Here is a 23,463-nt window from a genome sequence, read left to right as displayed (position 1 = left end):
ATAAATAGAGTCTGAACTTTGATGACACCTTGTAGAAAGGTGTGTACAGACGCAATAGAGACGCAATAGAGGCAAACATCTTTGAAAATAAGTTTACCATACAGATACCTGCACACTCAGTGCAGATAAACGCAGTTTTCCATCCCACCCCGTTTACCAGAATAATACGGGTAACGTGAAGGATGATGTTGGAAACTTCCGAGCTTTACCACCTATGTACGCATATGAAATTTTGTAATAATGAGCTGCCTTAAGCGGCTCGTAACATGGTTGGTATAACCGTTACTGTAATGCTCTATTTCTTACGAGGGCGGTATGAACTCTCACCGCGTCAACCGCAGCTACGGTACATAGGTAATAGGTACATATGAATTATGGGTAAAAGAACGTTCCCTGATGTAACAGGTTGGACGTATTATGAGCGCCAAGATCGTGTGCAAGTATTCCTTGGATATTCGAGAAGCAAACTCTCGGAACCCATGAGAGATCACTAGTATGACTGTGACGTGTTACGATCCGTTTTGGCAACAGAGAGAGAGAGAGAGAGCAGCGGAAAAAAATGGTGGAGTTAGATACACGATGCTGAATCACCACATGAATGCGAGAGACTCCACCGCCACTGCCCCTGTTACACATACTAAGCTTTTGTAATTGTGGCGAGATGCCATCATGTATACCTGAGGGTAACCTTCTTCTGTGGACTCACATAGGAAACACCTGTGGATTTAATGTCCAGATTTCAGGATCTAAATCCTGACGAGTGAGATCATCTGTGTGACAGATGTCCACTCACGGAATGAACGTAGTTGACATTCTCACATAATGGTGTTCTGAGCAATTGAGGATTTGAGTTACTTGCCGCATTGCCATGCGGCTTCTTGGTTCTCCCTGGTTATTGTGTATGCAACTGCCGTTGCCTTGTCTGACTGCCCCTGGTCAGACTGAAAGCGAAGCATGTATTGCATTGTAAAATGCACGGAGTTCCAGGACATTTATCGACAGCAATCTGTCGTGATCCGTTTTAGAACCTTTGTCGCTGATCTTGTTTAACTACAAATCCTGACCCTCTGCGACTCTCGTCCAGAGTATATACACCCTTGTCCCTCTGTGGGAAACGCGAGTGAAGGGGCGAACTAAATTGAAAACACATCTTTATTCTTAATAGGTGAATACACCAATGTACCGCTAGTGTGCGTGTTTTGCACTAATTACTAGATGTACATTTGTTCTTGCTGGTGTAGTAAGTAAAAGTCTTTGATTTACCGTATTTATAATCTTACCTAGGAATTGACATCGTTTAGACGGAATTAGATGCGATTGTTTTCGAACTTGATCTGCTACCGCAGTATACCTTAGTAGCGCAAGTTAGAGGAACTTTGTTGAGACAGAGTTCTTATGAGCAGATCATCTAAGGTAGAGAAACTCTGTTGAGACAGAGTTCTTATGTGAGATGAGCTATCATCCCCAACATAACTTTGGTAAATACCCGAGGCGATAAGCAACGGTAGACCTGAAATGGATAATGGTTGTGGCGATTTGCAAACGCTAGAACCTGTGAAGATCAAACCGGAATGGGTAAATACGCATTGTGAAGATCAAGTGCCATTATGCAACTTTGTGCTCCAATAAACAAATACTAACCGCAGAAAATTCATTTTCCCACTGCAGTAAGTGACCTGCTGATTGAGATTGCGACAGAGCCGTCTGGTTTTGCTCAAACCGAGGGAATATGTAACCCTGACTCTGTTGGTATACTACTGCTTGGCTTATAAAGACAGCTGAAACCCAGCAGAGACTAAATGGCAACCTGCCAAACCGGTCGACAGAGCCAGTATTGTCCTTTAATCTGTAAATAGCTGAGACATCCATGAATTGAAGTCTGGAAACCCCTCAAAAGTAACATGTAAAGACGCGCTTCCACAATTGGAAAAGAGGCCATCAAACCACTGGCTTGCTGACTGTAGCGTCCTGACGTTACAAGGCGTGACTGTTTTGTACAACCGCCTTTGAAAAAACTGAAGTCTAAAGGGATTAACCGCCGGTACCAGTATTCCGTTTTGATACTGGATGCGGTAATGGCTGAATATCAAATTTAGGACCAAACAAGCTCTGTCCTAGTCGTGCTGAACTAGCTACGATGAAAAACAGGCGTTAGTAGAAGCTTTACAGATATACTCTGCAGCCTCTTTTAACAGTGATCTCATAGCTTCCATACCTAGAGACTAATGACCCAAATGTATCTTGGGTCTTTATAGAGTTTAACACAGACGCATTTGCCAATGGCGGATCGCGTTATTTTGAAAACGATTAAATAGTGATCAAAGTCCACTAATTTTTTTTTTTTTTTTTTTTTTCTAAAAAAAACAAATGGAGACCTTGACTCACTGGTTTTTAGCAATCTATGTTGTCAAAAACCCCGCACTATATAAGTGCTGGTGTAATGCACCCTTCTCACTTGTAGTTATTGTGTGAGATCTGCATTAACCCTGGTACCCAAAGGAACTTGGCCCTTTGAAAAGACTATCTTTAGTTATAGCAGGCGGAGTACTTCCGAGACTCCGATGTTACCGCTGTTTTAATTTGAATTGCCAATGCTTAACATAGGACCGTTAAAATTATTTTTAGTCTGCGCTAGAGCCTTACTAGCTATGCAGACTGACACCACAATAGGCAACAGACAAACACTTGCACTACTTATTGAAGTTCTTATGTGTCATATATATATTTTTGTTGCTGAAAAGCATATTAAGACCAGCCGTAGCCAGGCATCAAAAAATTATATGAAACTCATGGTTATTTCTCTCTACGGACATCTTTAGCAACAGGCGAAAGATTTATTAGATCTGAAGAGAAACCAGAGTATTCTTTATGTGAAAAGCAGTTCACATGTGCAATCCGAACTAAATTCCCACTAACACCCCTTTGCCTCTGGTGGCTTAGAGATGTAGGGCAGGAATGTTCTAGAATTATTGAAACCTGAACAAAAATTCCCACTAACACCCCTGCGCCCCCTTGTGGAGCAGAGGTGTATGGCCGGAATGTTCTGGAATTATAAACTGGAAGAAACTGTAATGATTAAAAATGGCCCCCCATGCCATGCATACACTGAAAAGCACAGGACCTGCTGCAGTGTTAATATATATAGACTTAATAGCCTATTATACAGGTAATATAGGCTTAATAGCCTATTAAAGTGTGATAATCACATTCCAGTTAATAGAACACTTATTACATTATATGGCAGCCTACAGAAAAACAGGAAGCATGCCATTCATACAATTAGAAACATATTTTAGGACATGATCTGTTAAAACTATGTCTTATTAACCCATGCAGCCTTGGTGCTGCTGCTATGGGTATTTACTCCCCCTCACCCCCGGTAGTCTCCCCCATGTTACCTGCAGCGGACGGGAGCGGGTGCAGGGAGAGCAGGGGAGCGCTGTGTATAGCGCCGGGGAGCCGTCCGGAAGAGCGGGCGGCGCCTTCATACATCAGTGTGCGGTGTCAGCGCTGGAAGAGCGGCCGGCGTCTGTGAGTGACGTGCGGCCGCTCTGTGCATCTTAGAAAGCGGGAACTTAGTTCTGGCTCGGGCGGCGCCTGTCCTACCTCGGTGCCGGGTAATCAGCGCTGTGAGAGCGGCCGGCGTCTCTGAGTGACGTGCGGCCGCTCTGAGCTTCTAGCGTAGTTAAGCGGGGCATATCAGCGGCGGCTTCAGCGGCGGCAAACACCCACACAGCAGGGCGGCAGCGTGAGCTGACCGCCCAGACACCCCACCATACCTTGCCGCACCTCCTGTAAGCTCCGTCCAGCATGTGACGGGGCTTTCATCCTGGCTGTGACGGAGCTTTCTGTCAGCTCCGTCCAGTGTCAGACCTTGTGACTTCCATAGCGGCTGTGCGTATGAGCTCCCCCTGCTGTGAAGCCGGACGGAGCTCCGTATGAGCAGGAGGCATTAACCCCTACATAGCGGGGCGGCAGCCTGCGCTGACCGCCCCGTTTCCCCAGCCTACCTTTCTGATCATGGCTGTGACGACTGCCATTCCATAACTCCTGGCTGTGACGGGGCTTTTTGTGACTCATGGCTGCAACGGGGCTTCTTTGTGTAAGCTCCTGTCAGCTCTGTAGTCTTGGCTGTGACGTCTATCTCCGTCCAGCTCCAGTCAGCTTCCAGTAATCTATGGCTGCGACGGCTTCTTTTGTGCAAGCCCGTCCAGCTTCCTAGTCCTGGCTGCTCTTTGTAGAAGCAGTGGGCTGTCTGTGGCTGTGAGGGTGCTAATCGTGAGGACCGACACGCCATGCTGTCTGTGGCTGTGAGGGTGCTCTTTGTGAGGACCGACACGCCATGCGCTGCCCGTGCAGCGGCACTATCCCGGACCCATGTTTTTCCAGAAACTGGGAAGGGATGTGCTAAGTGTAAAAATAAAAATTAAAAATAAAAATTAAAAATCCAAGTGTGGCTATACCACAAGCCTTGTTCGTGCTGTGAGCACCGAAAAAACACTGAGAGAGTACACTGAGGTACTCGGGGATATGGAGGGGGGGGAGGGTCCTAAATTTAAATATTCAGTGCCCTTGTTCGGCCACGCCCGTCCATATCCCAAGAGTACTCCAGTGACCCCTAGTGGATGATAAAGAAAGTTACATTTCTTTTCTTTATAAAAGTAAGCCTTCTCCTGTGGTAAAGGAGGAGGCTCCGTAACTTCTAAGACCTCCTTTATAGCCACAATCATGTATTGAATGTTTTTTTGCTAATTTAGGATCTATTCCCCTGGAATCACTAATGTCGACATAGGAATCAGAGTCCGCGTCGGTATCAGTTTGTACTATATGTGCAAATGACCTTTTATGTGACCCAGAGGAGTCCCCTGTGGATGAAGGAGCAGAAGTATTAAAAATCAAATCTTCCATGGATTTTCTCCAGTTTCTGCATGAGACTCAAACTTATCCAACCTCTTACTGATATGATTCACACTATCACATAATTCTTTCACCCATTCAGGCTCATGGTGCGCCGGCAGCGCCACCACATTACAACTCTGTGTCCCTAAAATGGCTCCCTCAGGGGAAGAGCTCCCTGCCTCAGACATGTCACACACGTGCACAAACACACCACAGACACTCCGGGGCTTATAAGGGACAGACCCACAGTAAAATCTGTCAGAGGGACACAGAAAAGGACTTGCCAGCTCACAACTCATGTAAAATGCCCACAGAGACCTTTTAGTGCTTTTATAATGCCAAATAGTATAATTGAGCACCAAAATTACACTCTGGCCCCCTTTATACACCCTGATTTGATTCAGAAGTGGAGGAGGACCAGCGTTTCTTCCCCTGCAGCTTGCTTGGAGAAAATGGCGCTGAGCAGTGTGCTGGCTGACTGAGGAGGAAGCCCCGCCCCCTGTAATGGCGCGTTTCCCCCCAGAATTTATCACCAAATTTTTTATACTGGCGGGGGAGTAGGACTGTGCCACAGCATCATATGCTACCCTTTGCCAGTTTAAGAGTAGGTTTCATGCTGCCCAGGGCACGCGCGCCCCCCCGCGCCCTGCACCCTGCTGTGCCTGTGTTATGGATAGCATGCTCGTGCAGCGTCCCCGCCCGCTGTGCGGTACCTGGAGCCATCACGATGACCGGAGGTCCCTCTTGCAGATCTTCGGTAATATTACTCACCAGTCTTCTGACTTCTGGCTCTGTTAGGGGGGTGACGGCGTGCTGAGGGAGTGAGCGCATATCCGCAGCTAGTGTTCAGTACCTTTAAGGAGCTAATGGTGTCCTGTCAGCAAGAAGCAGAGCCATGAAACTATTCAGGAAGTTGGTTCCTACTTCTTCCCCCTAAGTCCCATGAAGCAGGGAGACTGTTGCCAGCAGTGTCCCTGAAAATAAGAAACATAACAAAGTCTTTTAGTAGAACTCAGTAGAGCTCCACTAGAGTGCGACCAGTCTGCCTGGGCACATTTTCTAAACTGAGGTCTGGAGGAGGGGCATAGAGGGAGGAGCCAGTTCACACTCTGAAAAAGTCTTAAAGTGCCCATGGCTCCTGCTGAACCGTCTATGCCCCATGGTACTGAAGTGGACACCAGCATCCTCTAGGACGTATGAGAAAGGGTGAGCTTAGCGAACTGTAACCAATTGAGCATAATAGTGCTAAAGGATGGGATCTGCACATTTCCCTGATTAATAAAACTCTTTCCCAGTATGGGCAATGAATTACAGTTGCATTTTGTTAATAGTTTATTTACAATATTCTCTCATCTTCCAATCTCAGCAATGTTCAAAGGGCACGTCACCTGCACATTAAACCCCTTATCCCCAATGCTCAGCCTAAAAGGCCTGATTCTGAGTAGGATACAAAGTGGCTGCAATTGCAGGTAGTAAGATTTACCACCTTATGCTAATGCCAGTATCAGAACTGCTTTAAGCTGGAAGCCGCTGCTCAGCGTTTGCCAGTATACAGCTCATCATTAGTATTGGTAAATGCACCTGCTCTGTGCAAGAGATCAAGAAGAAAAAGATTTCCATTTGCTGCACGCATGACTCCCTCACATTCCGCACAACTCCTCTCCTCAGCTGTGTGCAATTATGCTGCATCATTATTCCTTTCCAACTTGCTCTGAAGACCTACATACTTTGGTTTAAATCTAAGGCTATGGCATTAACAAAAAAGGCTTCAAACCACATATCAGCCAGTATGCGGCAATGTGGGTAGAACCAAGAATCATTGGCGTTTCTTTAATGGGTGCAGTGTGTGCGGTGCACACGGGCCCCCCCGAGTCCCAGGGGGCCCACTCCGCACACACTCCACCCAATTATCCTATACTTACCTTTCCGGAGTCCATCGTTGACTGCGTGTGGGCCCCCTCCTCTCCTGTAGCCGTCACGCTGCTGCTAGCACACTGCCCTCTAGAGACTCTGGCACAGTGCCAGAGTTTACAGCGCATGCGCAGGACTCCGAAAAAATGGCGCGGCTGCCATTTCTCAGAGTCCTGCGCATGCGCTGTAGACTCTGGCAATGTGCCAGAGTCTACAGCACTCAGAGCCCCTGCCAAGAATGTACAGTATTTAATCATAAGCACAGGTGACGAAAAACCACAACGATTGGAATTGAAAGGTTGCACTGCCATTAATAATGACATCCCACAAAGAAATGGAATTTGTAAAATGTTCATGCTATGTTACACAGTGAATGGGATGTAACATGAAGACTGAGCTACAATCATAACTATTACACATACATGTACTTCAAAATATTACAATTAATGCTGCATTGCTAGTGTCATAAAATAAAAATGACAAATAAGTTTTCCAAACATAATAGAACTTTACATAGAAACAATAAACTTACTGATTTAAATGACTTCTCTCCTGCGCAGTCAGATTTTCACATTCACTTGAAGAATTCTGTACTTCATTTTGCGCACTACAAAATAATAAATACATTTGAATGCATATAAGTTGTTATTCCAAATCTTTGGCGGATGCTCTAATTTAGAATTTGGAACAGATTAGTTATAAACATTTTAATGGGTAGTGTGTTCTACCTGTCACACATATTGCCTGCCTCCCTGTGCTTTCCAGGTACTGCCGGCCACAGCTTAATCCTACAGAATAATAATTATTGTAGCAAAGGCAGGCTTTACAGCAATACATGATATTTCTGGAATACACAGCAAAGATATGTGACTATTTACAAAAATTCCAATTTGACACCCTTATTATTGTTAAGAAGAAATAGAGCCTTTAAATCAAGTTAGATTGGGATAAATAGGTTTATCTAGTAAACCATATGAAAGGGTTTTCAAAACTGAAAGAATGAATGTAAAATATGCTCAAATGTAACGTTTCTAACGTTTATATTAGATAAACCAAAAGCAGTGAGGAGGTTTGTGAAGCAATAAATATTGTTTGTACGAGGTACTAAATTAGATTTCTCTGACGTCCTAAGTGGATGCTGGGACTCCGCAAGGACCATGGGGAATAGCGGCTCCGCAGGAGACTGGGCACAACTATAAAGAAAGCTTTAGGTCTAACTGGTGTGCACTGGCTCCTCCCACTATGACCCTCCTCCAGACCTCAGTTAGAATCTTGTGCCCGGCTGAGCTGGATGCACACTAGGGGCTCTCCTGAGCTCCTAGAGAGAAAGTATATTTTAGGTTTTTTATTTTACAGTGAGATCTGCTGGCAACAGACTCACTGCAGCGAGGGACTAAGGGGAGAAGAAGTGAACCTACCTGACTGGAGATAGTTTGGGCTTCTTAGGCTACTGGACACCATTAGCTCCAGAGGGATCGAACACAGGACCCGACCTCGATCGTTCGGTCCCGGAGCCGCGCCGCCGTCCCCCTTACAGAGCCAGAAGCATGAAGATGGTCCCTAAAATCGGCGGCAGAAGACTTCGGTCTTCAACAAGGTAGCGCACAGCACTGCAGCTGTGCGCCATTGCTCCTCATGCACACCTCACACTCCGGTCACTGAAGGGTGCAGGGCGCAGGGGGGGGGGGGGGGGGCGCCCTGAGCAGCAATATAAACACCTTGGCTGGCAAATCATCACAATATATAGTTCCAGAGGCTATATATGTGATAAATTACCCCTGCCAGAATTCCTGAAAAAAGCGGGAGAAGTCAGCCGGAAAAGGGGCGGGGCTAACTCCCTCAGCACACTGGCGCCATTTTTCCCTCACAGCTCCGCTGGAAGGGTCGCTCCCTGGCTCTCCCCTGCAGTATCAAGCTACAAAGGGTGAAAAAGAGAGGCGCAGTATAATTTATATAGCAGCTATAAGGGGAAATAATTCAGTTAATCCCTGTATTATTATAGCGCTCTGGTGTGTGCTGGCATACTCTCTCTCTCTGTCCCCCCAAAGGGCTTTGTGGGGTCCTGTCCTCTGTCAGAGCATTCCCTGTGTGTGTGCGGTGTGTCGGTACGGCTGTGTCGACATGTTTGATGAGGAGGCTTATGTGGAGGCGGAGCAGATGCCGATAAATGTGATGTCACCCCCTGCGGGGTCGACACCTGAGTGGATGGTTCTGTGGAAGGAATTACGCGACAGTGTCGACTCCTTGCATAAAAGGTTTGACGACATACCAAATATGGGACAGCCGGCTTCTCAGCCTGTGCCTGCCCCAACTCTCTCAAAAGCCATCAGGGGCTCTAAAACGCCCGCTACCTCAAATGGCAGACACAGATGTCGACACGGATACTGACTCCAGTGTCGACGACGATGAGATTAATGTAACTTCCAATAGGGCTACACATTATATGATTGAGGCAATGAAAAATGTGTTGCATATTTCTGATGTTACCCCAGGTACCACAAAAAAGGGTATTCTGTTTGGAGAGAAAAAAAACTACCAGTAGTTTTTCCTCCATCTGAGGAATTAAATGAAGTGTGTGAAGAAGCGTGGGCTTCCCCCGATAAGAAACTGGTAATTTCTAAGAGGTTACTAATGGCGTACCCTTTCCCGCCAGAGGATAGGTCACGTTGGGAAACATTCCCTAGGGTGGATAAAGCGCTCACACGCTTGTCAAAGAAGGTGGCACTACCGTCTCCGGATACGGCCGCCCTGAAGGAACCTGCTGATAGAAAGCAGGAGGCTATCCTGAAGTCTGTATATACACACACAGGTATTATACGGAGACCAGCTATTGCTTCAGCATGGATGTGCAGTGCTGCAGCTGCGTGGTCAGATTCCCTGTCGGAAAATATCGATACCCTAGACAGGGACACTATATTGCTAACCGTAGAGCATATTAAAGACGCAGTCTTATACATGAGAGATGCACAGAGGGATATTTGCCGGCTGGCATCTAAAATAAGTGCAATGTCCATTTCTGCCAGGAGAGGGTTATGGACTCGGCAGTGGACAGGTGATGCAGATTCTAAAAGGCACATGGAAGTTTTGCCTTATAAGGGTGAGGAGTTGTTCGGGGATGGTCTCTCGGACCTCGTTTCAACAGCAACAGCTGGGAAGTCTACATTTTTACCCCATGTTCCCTCACAGCCAAAGAAAGTACCGTATTATCAGATACAGTCCTTTCGGCCCAATAAGGGCAAGCGGGTTAAAGGCGCGTCCTTTCTGCCCAGAGGCAGAGGTAGAGGGAAAAAGCTGCAGCATACAGCCAGTTCCCAGGAGCAAAAGTCCTCCCCCGCTTCCTCTAAGTCCACCGCATGACGCTGGGGCTCCACAGGCGGAGCCAGGTACGGTGGGGGCCCATCTCAAATACTTCAGCAATCAGTGGGCTCGCTCACGGGTGGATCCCTGGATCCTTCAAGTAGTATCTCAGGGGTACAAGCTGGAATTCGAGACGTCTCCCCCCCGCCGTTTCCTCAAATCTGCCTTACCAACAACTCCCTCAGGCAGGGAGGCAGTGTTAGAGGCAATTCACAAGCTGTATTCCCAGCAGGTGATAGTCAAAGTGCCCCTACTTCAACAAGGACGGGGTTACTATTCCACAATGTTTGTGGTACCGAAACCGGACGGTTCGGTGAGACCCATTTTAAATTTGAAATCCTTGAACACATATATAAAAAAATTAAAGTTCAAGATGGAATCGCTCAGGGCGGTTATTGCAAGCCTGGACGAGGGGGATTACATGGTATCACTGGACATCAAGGATGCTTACCTGCATGTCCCCATTTACCATCCTCACCAGGAGTACCTCAGATTTGTGGTACAGGATTGTCATTACCAATTCCAGACGTTGCCGTTTGGTCTATCCACGGCTCCGAGGGTATTTACCAAGGTAATGGCCGAAATGATGATACTCCTTCGAAAGAAGGGAGTTTTAATTATCCCGTACTTGGACGATCTCCTGATAAAGGCGAGGTCCAGGGAGCAGTTGTTGGTTGGGGTAGCACTATCTCGGGAGGTGCTACAACAGCACGGCTGGATTCTGAATATTCCAAAGTCACAGCTGGTCCCTACGACATGTCTACTGTTCCTGGGGATGGTTCTGGACACAGAACAGAAAAAAATGTTTCTCCTGGAGGAGAAGGCCAAGGAGCTGTCATCTCTAGTCAGAGGCCTCCTAAAACCAAAACAGGTGTCGGTGCATCACTGCACGCGGATCCTGGGAAAGATGGTAGCTTCCTACGAAGCAATTCCATTCGGCAGGTTCCATGCAAGAACCTTTCAGTGGGACCTGTTGGACAAGTGGTCCGGATCGCATCTTCAGATGCATCGGCTGATAACCCTGTCTCCAAGGACCAGGGTGTCTCTGCTGTGGTGGCTGCAGAGTGCTCATCTTCTAGAGGGCCGCAGATTCGGCATACAGGACTGGATCCTGGTGACCACGGACGCCAGCCTTCGGGGCTGGGGGGCAGTCACACAGGGAAGAAACTTCCAAGGACTATGGTCAAGTCAGGAGACTTCCCTACACATAAATATTCTGGAACTGAGGGCCATTTACAATGCCCTAAGTCAGGCAAAACCCCTGCTTCAAAACCAGCCGGTACTGATCCAGTCAGACAACATCACGGCAGTCGCCCATGTAAACCGACAGGGCGGCACAAGAAGCAGGACGGCGATGGCAGAAGCCACAAGGATTCTCCGATGGGCGGAAAATCACGTGTTAGCACTGTCAGCAGTGTTCATTCCGGGAGTGGACAACTGGGAAGCAGACTTCCTCAGCAGACACGACCTCCACCCGGGAGAGTGGGGACTTCATCTGGAAGTCTTTCAACTGATTGTAAACCGTTGTGAAAAGCCACGGGTGGACATGATGGCGTCCCGCCTAAACAAAAAGCTAGAATGATATTGCGCCAGGTCGAGAGACCCTCAGGCGATAGCTGTGTGCGCTCTAGTGACACCGTGGGTGTACCAGTCGGTTTATGTGTTCCCTCCTCTTCCTCTCATACCAAAGGTACTGAGGATAATAAGGAGAAGAGGAGTAAGAACTATACTCATTGTTCCAGATTGGCCAAGAAGAGCTTGGTACCCGGAACTTCAAGAAATGATCTCAGAGGACCCATGGCCTCTGCCGCTCAGACAGGACCTGCTGCAGCAGGGGCCCTGTCTGTTCCAAGACTTACCGCGGCTGCGTTTGACGGCATGGCGGTTGAACACCGGATCCTGAAGGAAAAGGGCATTCCGGAGGAAGTCATTCCTACGCTGATTAAAGCTAGGAAAGAAGTTACCGCAAACCATTATCACCGCATTTGGCGAAAATATGTTGCGTGGTGTGAGGCCAGGAAGGCCCCAACGGAGGAATTTCAGCTGGGCCGTTTTCTGCACTTCCTACAGTCAGGGGTGACTATGGGCCTAAAATTGGGTTCCATTAAGGTCCAGATTTCGGCTCTATCGATTTTCTTCCAGAGAGAACTGGCTTCACTACCTGAAGTTCAGACTTTTGTTAAGGGAGTGCTGCATATTCAGCCCCCTTTTGTGCCTCCAGTGGTACCTTGGGATCTCAACGTGGTGTTGGATTTCCTAAAGTCACATTGGTTTGAGCCACTAAAAACCGTGGAATTGAAATATCTCACGTGGAAAGTGGTCATGTTGTTGGCCTTGGCTTCGGCCAGGCGTGTATCAGAATTGGCGGCTTTGTCATGTAAAAGCCCTTATCTGATTTTCCATATGGATAGGGCAGAATTGAGGACTCGTCCCCAGTTTCTCCCTAAGGTGGTATCAGCTTTTCATCTGAACCAACCTATCGTGGTGCCTGCGGCTACTAGAGACTTGGAGGCTTCCAAGTTGTTGGACGTAGTCAGGGCCCTGAAAATCTATGTTTCCAGGACAGCTGGAGTCAGAAAGACTGACTCGCTATTTATCCTGTATGCGCCCAACAAGTTGGGTGCACCTGCTTCAAAGCAGACTATTGCTCGCAAATTTGATACCCTGGCTGAGGAGGACCTGGAGTTCTCTCATTCGGTGCTACAGAGTCATCCGCACTCTCCCGCCCGTTTGGGAGCTTTGGTATAATCCCCATGGTCCTTACGGAGTCCCAGCATCCACTTAGGACGTCAGAGAAAATAAGAATTTACTCTCCGGTAATTCTATTTCTCGTAGTCCGTAGTGGATGATGGGCGCCCATCCCAAGTGCGGATTGTCTGCAATACTTGTATATAGTTATTGTTTAACTAAAGGGTTATTGTTGAGCCGTCTGTTGAGAGGCTCAGTTATATTTCATACTGTTAACTGGGTGCTCCTGCTTCTAAGCAGACTATTGCTCGCTGGATCGGTAGCACGATTCAACTTGCACATTCTGCGGCTGGACTGCCGCACCCTAAATCTGTAAAAGCCCATTCCACAAGGAAAGTGGGCTCTTCTTGGGCGGCTGCCCGAGGGGTCTCGGCTTTACAACTTTGCCGAGCTGTTACTTGGTCTGGTTCAAACATTTTTGCAAAAGTCTACTAGTTTGATACCCTGGCTGAGGAGGACCTTGAGTTTGCTCATTCGGTGCTGCAGAGTCATCCGCACTCTCCCGCCCGTTTGGGAGCTTTGGTATAATCCCCATGGTACTTACGGAGTTCCCAGCATCCACTAGGACGTCAGAGAAAATAAGATTTTACTCACCGGTAAATCTATTTCTCGTAGTCCGTAGTGGATGCTGGGCGCCCATCCCAAGTGCGGATTGTCTGCAATACTTGTATATAGTTATTGTTAACTAAAGGGTTATTGTTGAGCCATCCATTGAGAGGCTCAGTTATATTTCATACTGTTAACTGGGTATAGTATCACGAGTTATACGGTGTGATTGGTGTGGCTGGTATGAGTCTTACCCGGGATTCAAAATCCTTCCTTATTGTGTCAGCTCTTCCGGGCACAGTATCCTAACTGAGGTCTGGAGGAGGGTCATAGTGGGAGGAGCCAGTGCACACCAGTTAGACCTAAAGCTTTCTTTATAGTTGTGCCCAGTCTCCTGCGGAGCCGCTATTCCCCATGGTCCTTACGGAGTCCCAGCATCCACTACGGACTACGAGAAATAGAATTACCGGTGAGTAAATTCTTATTTTCATCTTTATGGGGTCAACCATGTAACCTCAAAACGTAACTAATGTCTATCGGAGCTTACTCATTATCAAAAGCTTCTTGGGATTGCTGGCTCTTCTCATTCTCTGTATCTTCACTGGTAACTAGATCCTCCACTGTACTGTGAAGAATAAGCAGGATGAAGATATTTAGGATCATGTATGTCATACTGCACATTAAAAAAAATTCCAAGTAATCACAGGGGTTTGCTGCAAAATTAAAATAGTAGACAGAAGGAGCATCATTGCACATGTCAGAAAGTTCTCTGTGCACACACACAATTGGGAGGTTTTTGCATACTGGACCTGACTCGGGTCCAACTGGACCTGCGCCTATTATTGCAAAGTACAGATTTTCTGTACTTTGCACATAACCCCTTCTGCACATGCGTGACGCAGTGTGGCAGCAGAATGTCAGAGACTGACAGTCTGCTGCCATCAGGAGGGTGTGTAGGGGCTGTTTGTGGGGTGGGAAGAGGCCCGGGATCTCTGTCATAGGAAGCAGCAGTGATAGCAACTCCAGCAGTGTTACTGTAGGTTAAGTAGCAACCGATTTGGGATCTAAAAGATAATGGCCCTCATTCCGAGTTGATCGCTCGTTCTTTTTCATCGCATCGCAGTGAAAATCCGCTTAGTACGCATGCGCAAAGTTCGCACTGCGACTGCGCCAAGTAACTTTACTATGCAGAAAGTATTTTTACTCACGGCTTTTTCTTCGCTCCGGCGATCGTAATGTGATTGACAGGAAATGGGTGTTACTGGGCGGAAACACGGCGTTTCAGGGGCGTGTGGCTGAAAACGCTACCGTTTCCGGAAAAAACGCAGGAGTGGCCGGAGAAACGGTGGGAGTGCCTGGGCGAACGCTGGGTGTGTTTGTGACGTCAACCAGGAACGACAAGCACTGAACTGATCGCACAGGCAGAGTAAGTCTGGAGCTACTCTGAAACTGCTAAGTAGTTAGTAATCGCAATATTGCGAATACATCGGTCGCAATTTTAAGAAGCTAAGATTCACTCCCAGTAGGCGGCGGCTTAGCGTGTGTAACTCTGCTAAAATCGCCTTGCGACCGATCAACTCGGAATGAGGGCCAATATTTGTTTGACTAAAGTGATCTTAGGGGGTGATTCAGACCTGATCGCTGGGCTGCTAAAATTGTTGTGCTGGATTCAGATAGTTGCCGCCGAAGGGGAGTGTATATTCGCCGTGTATGTGTGCGATCCCATGTGTACACCGAGCTGCTAAAAATCCCTCAGTCAGCGGACAGCTGCATATCTGTTCGCACCTCACTCACCATTGAATGGTTTTTCCGCTGTGTGCAGTCTCTGCGCAGCTCAGGACTTACTCCTACAGTGCGATGAGAACAGGCTGATCGGGTTCGGAGCAAACGTCACACATCCTCCCTGAAAACGTTTGGGAGCGCCTGCGTTTTCCCTGACACTCCCAGAAAACGGTCAGTTACTACCCACAAATGGCCTCTTCATGTCAATCAGCACGCAAATGGCTGTGCAATTTAAATTTTCGCTGACTGGAGATGCCTGTTGTTCTTTGCGGATGCACGTGTGCATTGTGCTGCATATGCATGCGCAGTCTATTGCTGATCGCCTGCTGCGCGAAAAACGTACAGCAGCGATCAGGTCTGAATCACCCCTTTAGACTGGACAGTCAGACTGATTGCCCCCTAGATTGGATTTTGTTGGGAACATAAAAAAATAATAATAGAAAACTGTGGATTATTGCTCATCAGTGTATTATCGCAGGGACAAACGCTCAGGTGTGCAGGCATAGATCTCAGGACCAGCTGCTTCTCCCATGGGCAGCTTTATGTGGCTTGCTCACGAGTTAGTAGTCACAAGCATTTTGTGTTAATCCCTGAAGAAAAACTGCAAATATTTTTTACAAAGACATTTTGTGATCAATGTCTACAATATAAAATATACATCACAATATTATATGCCACTATTGTCTTTGTGAAATTAGTTCTAAGCATAACGCGAGCGAAGCCGCAGGCAAACGCTAGTATATAAATATATATGAGAACAAAGAATACCTTTCACTAGTTTTCACACTCAGATGTTCTTCCGTCCTGTTATCCAGCTGGCTTTCTGCTTTAGCTTCTACCACTTTTGCGGCTGCCTTAAACATACAAGGAAATAAAGTGACTGTAACTTGCATATGCTTTCATACTACCATGTCAGATATGAGTTCAACTTCTGCAATGTAACCAAATCTCACATGCTACATATGTGCTGGTTATTAGTGTGTGGACAACTTACGTATGTACAGACCGAAAAGATTAATTCAACGCTGGCTGAGGAAGAGACCAGGTTCCCGGGAAACGCTTTGCAGTCTCAAGTGGCAATTTAATTTTTCATTTCTGCTTTATTTTTATGCCTGATTTTTAACTTGCGATATGGTTTTTACATTATGTATAGTATTAATTCTTCTGCTTCTAAGCATTGTTTTCTAGAATAATGATAACAATTTTGCTATTTGTAAATTTATCGTGAGTTGTGTTAAGATGTCATTCACCTATTTAATAAAACCATTTGGATTACAGATCATAATTTTTTGTTGGGTCACCCCTTATTTGCCAATTGCAGCCCAGATTTCATGTTTGGATAAAACTAGATACACACTGGAGCAACGGGCGTTCATTCAGACACCAGACCGTATGTTGTCGAGCCCAGATTCTGTGTACACACTGGAATGAGTTTTATGAAAAACAGAACAATCATGTTCCTACCTTCATAAGCATAAACAAGTTCGCTAGAGCCAATGCTAGGTTTGATGTGCAGCACATCAATCCTAGCGTCCATCACTAGCGATCGTGGGAGTGCGCAATCAACCGTACACATGAGCGATGTAGGCGAAACCAGCCAGACATTGCTCCAGAGTGTACCCAGCTTTAGAGGTTGTTTGACCACTTATATCTTAAGTACTGACACTACATATAACAGTTCTATATTGGTTGGCTGCCATTTCTCAGAGCCGGAGATACTCTGTTGTTTTCAATTACATTTGCAAAACAGCTATAAACCCGAAAGCTATGGAATACTTCTTGCCCACACAATGTCACTGTTTGATGCAAGTATTTTTTATGGATTTATAAAGGTTACAAAGATAAACATATACAGTCATAGGAGTCGCTGGAGCACCTCCAATATTGGTGAGGCAGTCATTATCTATCTCTATGCACGCTATTTTAGATCCATACTAGTCAGCATATTGCTGTTGCAATGTATGGTTATTTGCCAATCACAGAACAACTGCTCACTATGGCCATAATTACAGTACAAGCAAATCAAAAGGAGTAAAAGAAGGAGCAATTTGCACCTTAGTAAAACAATGTTGCACCACAATTGAGGCCAGATCTAAAACGTGCAGAGAGATTTAGACATTTGGAAGGGTTGTGTCCCGACTTTGTTCTACATTTAAGTGAGAAAACAAATCTGCCCAGTATTTATTTCCCACATGCAGAAACAGCCAGTGTTAGAACAGAAAAATAATGCATTTGCACACTTTTTGCATTGCAACATGGTTTGTTCCGGGAGTTCTTTTTTTACATTTTCTTCTAACTGTAAATCAGACCCTATCTGGCACAAAAATAAGATGCAGGATGCTGAAAGTCCATAGATTTCAGCTTGTTAAGATACATTTAAAGCAGCAATGTCCAGTAAAGCAAAACTTGGTTGGTTTTGATTTACTAAACATTGTTTCTTTATATGTACTGCTAATTCAACAAAATCTTTGGACTTTTAAAATCCTGCATCCTATGACATGTACCTCTATGGGGGGGGGGAGAGAATCCAATTAAACAGGATGGTGCAAGGCGCCAGGAGTGAGTGCCCAGAGCAATTTAATTAGCTACGCTGTAAACCCACAACTAGAGGATTCCTGCTCACAACCTCCTGAGGTGCAACCAGAATCAGACTAAACTTGTGCCAAGATGCTAGTTGCGGGCTTACCGCGTGCGGAAACAACATCGCGCTCGCCACTTAAGTCAGACAACGCCGTTTACCACGACTTGCATTAGGTATGGTAAACTGCATCTCCCAACTTAAGTGCCGGGTGCGATGCAGAAAACCATAGACAGCTTCATTCTTATATACTGGAACACATGAAAGAAAACAGAAACCATTACTATTACATGTTGGAAACATTTTAAATGAGCAATGTATAGTCATTTAATTACAGTATCTGGCAATGTTTAAATAAACCTACTCCCAGTAGATCATATCTAAAAGACAAAAATTAGCATGCGCTAATAGCATCGTGCCCGCCTCTTAAGTCAGAGAACTCCATTTACCAAGACTGGCATTAGGCATGGTAAACTGCTTCTCCCAACTTAAGTGCCAAGTGCGGTGCAGACAATTACACACTGTAAACTGCACACTGGTTATATCCCAGAAAATCAGAAGTTTCTGAGATACTGAAACTACCAACAAAAATGCTAAAGAATTTAATATATAAACTGATTTAAACACAGACACCATGTATTTTTTCTTTGTCACAATCAGTGTGTGCAATTCTGTTTCATGCCTTTAGCTAGTTAATTTAAGACTAGGACCCTCATTCCGAGTTGTTCGCTCGCTAGCTGCTTTTAGCAGCATTGCACACGCTAGGCCGCCGCCCTCTGGGAGTGTATCTTAGCTTTGCAGAATTGCGAACGAAAGATTAGCAGAATTGCGAATAAATAATTCTTTGCAGTTTCTGAGGAGCTCGAGACTTACTCCTACACTGCGATCAGCTCAGCCCGTTTCGTTCCTGGTTTGACGTCACAAACACGCCCTGCGTTCGGCCAGCCACTCCCCCGTTTCTCCAGACACTCCCGCGTTTTTCCCTGGCACGCCTGCGTTTTTTAGCCAACGCCGGGAAAACGCTGAGTTGCCGCCCAGAAACGCCCCTTTCCTGTCAATCATTTACCGAACACCAGTACGACTGAAAAGCGCTGCAGACGCTACAGCAAAACAGCTAAGTTTTGTGTTAAATAACTAAGCGCATGCGCTCTGTGTACCATGCGCAGTTAGCGACTAATCGCAGCATAGCGAAAAATAAGATTTTACTTACCGATAAATCTATTTCTCGGAGTCCGTAGTGGATGCTGGGGTTCCTGAAAGGACCATGGGGAATAGCGGCTCCGCAGGAGACAGGGCACAAAAAGTAAAGCTTTTTCCGATCAGGTGGTGTGCACTGGCTCCTCCCCCTATGACCCTCCTCCAGACTCCAGTTAGGTACTGTGCCCGGACGAGCGTACACAATAAGGGAGGATTTTGAATCCCGGGTAAGACTCATACCAGCCACACCAATCACACCGTACAACTTGTGATCTAAACCCAGTTAACAGTATGATAACAGCGGAGCCTCTGAAAGATGGCTTCCTACAACAATAACCCGAATAAGTTAACAATAACTATGTACAATTTATGCAGATAATCCGCACTTGGGATGGGCGCCCAGCATCCACTACGGACTCCGAGAAATAGAATTATCGGTAAGTAAAATCTTATTTTCTCTATCGTCCTAGTGGATGCTGGGGTTCCTGAAAGGACCATGGGGATTATACCAAAGCTCCCAAACGGGCGGGAGAGTGCGGATGACTCTGCAGCACCGAATGAGAGAACTCCAGGTCCTCCTTAGCCAGAGTATCAAATTTGTAAAATTTTACAAACGTGTTCTCCCCTGACCACGTAGCTGCTCGGCAAAGTTGTAATGCCGAGACCCCTCGGGCAGCCGCCCAAGATGAGCCCACCTTCCTTGTGGAGTGGGCCTTTACAGATTTAGGCTGTGGCAGGCCTGCCACAGAATGTGCCAGTTGGATTGTGCTACAGATCCAACGAGCAATCGTCTGCTTAGACGCAGGAGCACCCATCTTGTTGGGTGCATACAATATAAACAACGAGTCAGATTTTCTGACTCCAGCTGTTCTTGCAATATATATTTTTAATGCTCTGACAACGTCCAGTAACTTGGAGTCCTCCAAGTCACTTGTAGCCGCAGGCACTACAATAGGCTGGTTCAGATGAAATGCTGACACCACCTTAGGGAGAAAATGCGGACGAGTCCGCAGTTCTGCCCTGTCCGAATGGAAAATCAGATATGGGCTTTTGTAAGATAAAGCTGCCAATTCTGACACTCTCCTGGCAGAAGCCAGGGCTAGAAGCATGGTCACTTTCCAAGTGAGATATTTCAAATCCACCTTATTTAGTGGTTCAAACCAATGAGATTTTAGAAAATCCAAAACTACATTGAGATCCCACGGTGCCACTGGAGGCACCACAGGAGGCTGTATATGCAGCACTCCCTTAACAAAGGTCTGGACTTCAGGGACTGAAGCCAATTCTTTTTGGAAGAAAATCGACAGGGCCGAAATTTGAACCTTAATAGATCCCAATTTGAGACCCATAGACAATCCTGATTGCAGGAAATGTAGGAATCGACCCAGTTGAAATTCCTCCGTCGGAGCACTCCGATCTTCGCACCACGCAACATATTTTCGCCAAATTCGGTGATAATGTTGCACGGTTACTTCCTTCCTTGCTTTAATCAAAGTAGGAATGACTTCATCCGGCATGCCTTTTTCCCTTAGGATCCGGCGTTCAACCGCCATGTCGTCAAACGCAGCCGCGGTAAGTCTTGAAACAGACAGGGACCCTGCTGAAGCAAGTCCCTCCTTAGAGGTAGAGGCCACGGATCTTCCGTGATCATCTCTTGAAGTTCCGGGTACCAAGTCCTTCTTGGCCAATCCGGAACCACTAGTATCGTTCTTACGCCTCTTTGCCGTATAATTCTCAATACTTTTGGTATGAGAGGCAGAGGAGGAAACACATACACCGACTGGTACACCCAAGGCGTTACCAGCGCGTCCACAGCTATTGCCTGCGGATCTCTTGACCTGGTGCAATACCTGTCCAGTTTTTTGTTGAGGCGAGACGCCATCATGTCCACCATTGGTCTTTCCCAACGGGTTACCAGCATGTGGAAGACTTCTGGATGAAGTCCCCACTCTCCCGGGTGAAGATCGTGTCTGCTGAGGAAGTCTGCTTCCCAGTTGTCCACTCCCGGGATGAACACTGCTGACAGCGCTATCACATGATTCTCTGCCCAGCGAAGAATCCTTGCAGCTTCTGCCATTGCACTCCTGCTTCTTGTGCCGCCCTGTCTGTTCACATGGGCGACTGCCGTGATGTTGTCCGACTGGATCAACACCGGTTTTCCCTGAAGCAGAGGTTCTGCCTGGCTTAGAGCATTGTATATTGCTCTTAGTTCCAGAATGTTTATGTGAAGAGACGTTTCCAGGCTCGTCCATACTCCCTGGAAGTTTCTTCCTTGTGTGACTGCTCCCCAGCCTCTCAGGCTGGCGTCCGTGGTCACCAGGATCCAATCCTGTATGCCGAATCTGCGGCCCTCCAATAGATGAGGACTCTGCAACCACCACAGAAGAGACACCCTTGTCCTTGGAGACAGGGTTATCCGTAGGTGCATCTGAAGATGCGACCCTGACCATTTGTCCAACAGATCCCTTTGGAAAATTCTTGCGTGGAATCTGCCGAATGGAATTGCTTCGTAAGAAGCCACCATTTTTCCCAGGACTCTTGTGCATTGATGTACAGACACTTTTCCTGGTTTTAGGAGGTTCCTGACAAGCTCGGATAACTCCTTGGCTTTTTCCTCCGGGAGAAAAACCTTTTTCTGAACCGTGTCCAGAATCATCCCTAGGAACAGCAGACGAGTTGTCGGCATTAACTGGGATTTTGGAATATTCAGAATCCACCCGTGCTGTTTTAGCACTTCTTGAGACAGTGCTAATCCCATCTCTAGCTGTTCTCTGGACCTCGCCCTTATTAGGAGATCGTCCAAGTATGGGATAATTAATACGCCTTTTCTTCGAAGAAGAATCATCATCTCGGCCATTACCTTTGTAAAGATCCGAGGTGCCGTGGACAATCCGAACGGCAGCGTCTGAAACTGATAGTGACAGTTTTGTACAACGAACCTGAGGTACCCCTGGTGTGAGGGGTAAATTGGAACGTGGAGATACGCATCCTTGATGTCCAAGGATACCATAAAGTCCCCCTCTTCCAGGTTCGCTATCACTGCTCTGAGTGACTCCATTTTGAACTTGAACTTCTTTATGTACAGGTTCAAGGACTTCAGATTTAGAATAGGCCTTACCGAGCCATCCGGCTTCGGTACCACAAAAAGAGTGGAATAATACCCCTTCCCTTGTTGTAGAAGAGGTACCTTGACTATCACCTGCTGAGAGTACAGCTTGTGAATGGCTTCCAAAACCGTCTCCCTTTCGGAGGGGGACGTTGGTAAAGCAGACTTCAGGAAACGGCGAGGTGGATCCGTCTCTAATTCCAACCTGTACCCTTGAGATATTATCTGCAGGATCCAGGGATCTACCTGCGAGTGAGCCCACTGCGCGCTGTAATTTTTGAGACGACCGCCCACCTTCCCCGAGTCCGCTTGAGAAGCCCCAGCGTCATGCTGAGGCTTTTGTAGAAGCCGGGGAGGGCTTCTGTTCCTGGGAAGGAGCTGCGTGTTGCTGTCTCTTCCCTCGACCTTTGCCTCGTGGCAGATATGAATAGCCCTTTGCTCTCTTATTTTTAAAGGAACGAAAGGGCTGCGGTTGAAAAGTCGGTGCCTTTTTCTGTGGGGGAGTGACTTGAGGTAGAAAGGTGGATTTCCCGGCTGTAGCCGTGGCCACCAAATCTGATAGACCGACTCCAAATAACTCCTCCCCTTTATACGGCAAAACTTCCATATGCCGTTTTGAATCCGCATCGCCTGTCCACTGTCGCGTCCATAAAGCTCTTCTGGCCGAAATGGACATAGCACTTACCCGTGATGCCAGTGTGCAGATATCCCTCTGTGCATCACGCATATAAAGAAATGCATCCTTTATTTGTTCTAACGACAGTAAAATATTGTCCCTGTCCAGGGTATCAATATTTTCAATCAGGGACTCTGACCAAACTACCCCAGCACTGCCCATCCAGGCAGTCGCTACAGCTGGTCGTAGTATAACACCTGCATGTGTGTATATACTTTTTTGGATATTTTCCATCCTCCTATCTGATGGATCTTTAAGTGCGGCCGTCTCAGGAGAGGGTAACGCCACTTGTTTAGATAAGCGTGTTAGCGCCTTGTCCACCCTAGGAGGTGTTTCCCAGCGCTCCCTAACCTCTGGTGGGAAAGGGTATAATGCCAATAATTTCTTTGAAATTATCAGCTTTTTATCAGGGGCAACCCACGCTTCATTACACACGTCATTTAATTCTTCTGATTCAGGAAAAACTATAGGTAGTTTTTTCATACCCCACATAATACCCTGTTTAGTGGTACCTGTAGTATCAGCTAAATGTAACGCCTCCTTCATTGCCAAAATCATATAACGTGTGGCCCTACTGGAAAATACGGTTGATTCGTCACCGTCACCACTGGAGTCATCGCCTGTGTCTGGGTCTGTGTCGACCGACTGAGGCAAAGGGCGTTT

At 46.7% G+C, this 23,463-nt stretch overlaps 1 protein-coding gene and 1 non-coding gene across 4 annotated transcripts in view; both read right to left on the bottom strand.

The window, feature by feature from the left end:
* TERF1 (telomeric repeat binding factor 1) overlaps positions 1-23,463 on the bottom strand; it is a 192,452-nt gene that overhangs the window by 124,240 nt on the left and 44,749 nt on the right. For all 3 annotated transcript variants that reach the window (XM_063923919.1, XM_063923917.1, XM_063923918.1), the window contains exons 6-8: positions 16,012-16,097; positions 14,009-14,086; positions 7,343-7,417 (exon numbers count right to left, since the gene is read on the bottom strand). In XM_063923919.1, the coding sequence (XP_063779989.1) occupies positions 7,343-7,417; positions 14,009-14,086; positions 16,012-16,097 (239 nt within the window). The remainder of the gene's footprint in view (positions 1-7,342; positions 7,418-14,008; positions 14,087-16,011; positions 16,098-23,463) is intronic.
* Positions 2,749-2,863, bottom strand: LOC134931285 (U5 spliceosomal RNA). The gene has a single exon (XR_010179073.1). It is a non-coding gene; the product is annotated as a U5 spliceosomal RNA (small nuclear RNA).

This window comes from Pseudophryne corroboree, chromosome 5 (assembly GCF_028390025.1).
Source record: "Pseudophryne corroboree isolate aPseCor3 chromosome 5, aPseCor3.hap2, whole genome shotgun sequence".
NCBI classification, from domain to species: Eukaryota; Metazoa; Chordata; class Amphibia; order Anura; family Myobatrachidae; genus Pseudophryne; species Pseudophryne corroboree.
This window is presented reverse-complemented; position numbering and strand designations above follow the sequence as displayed.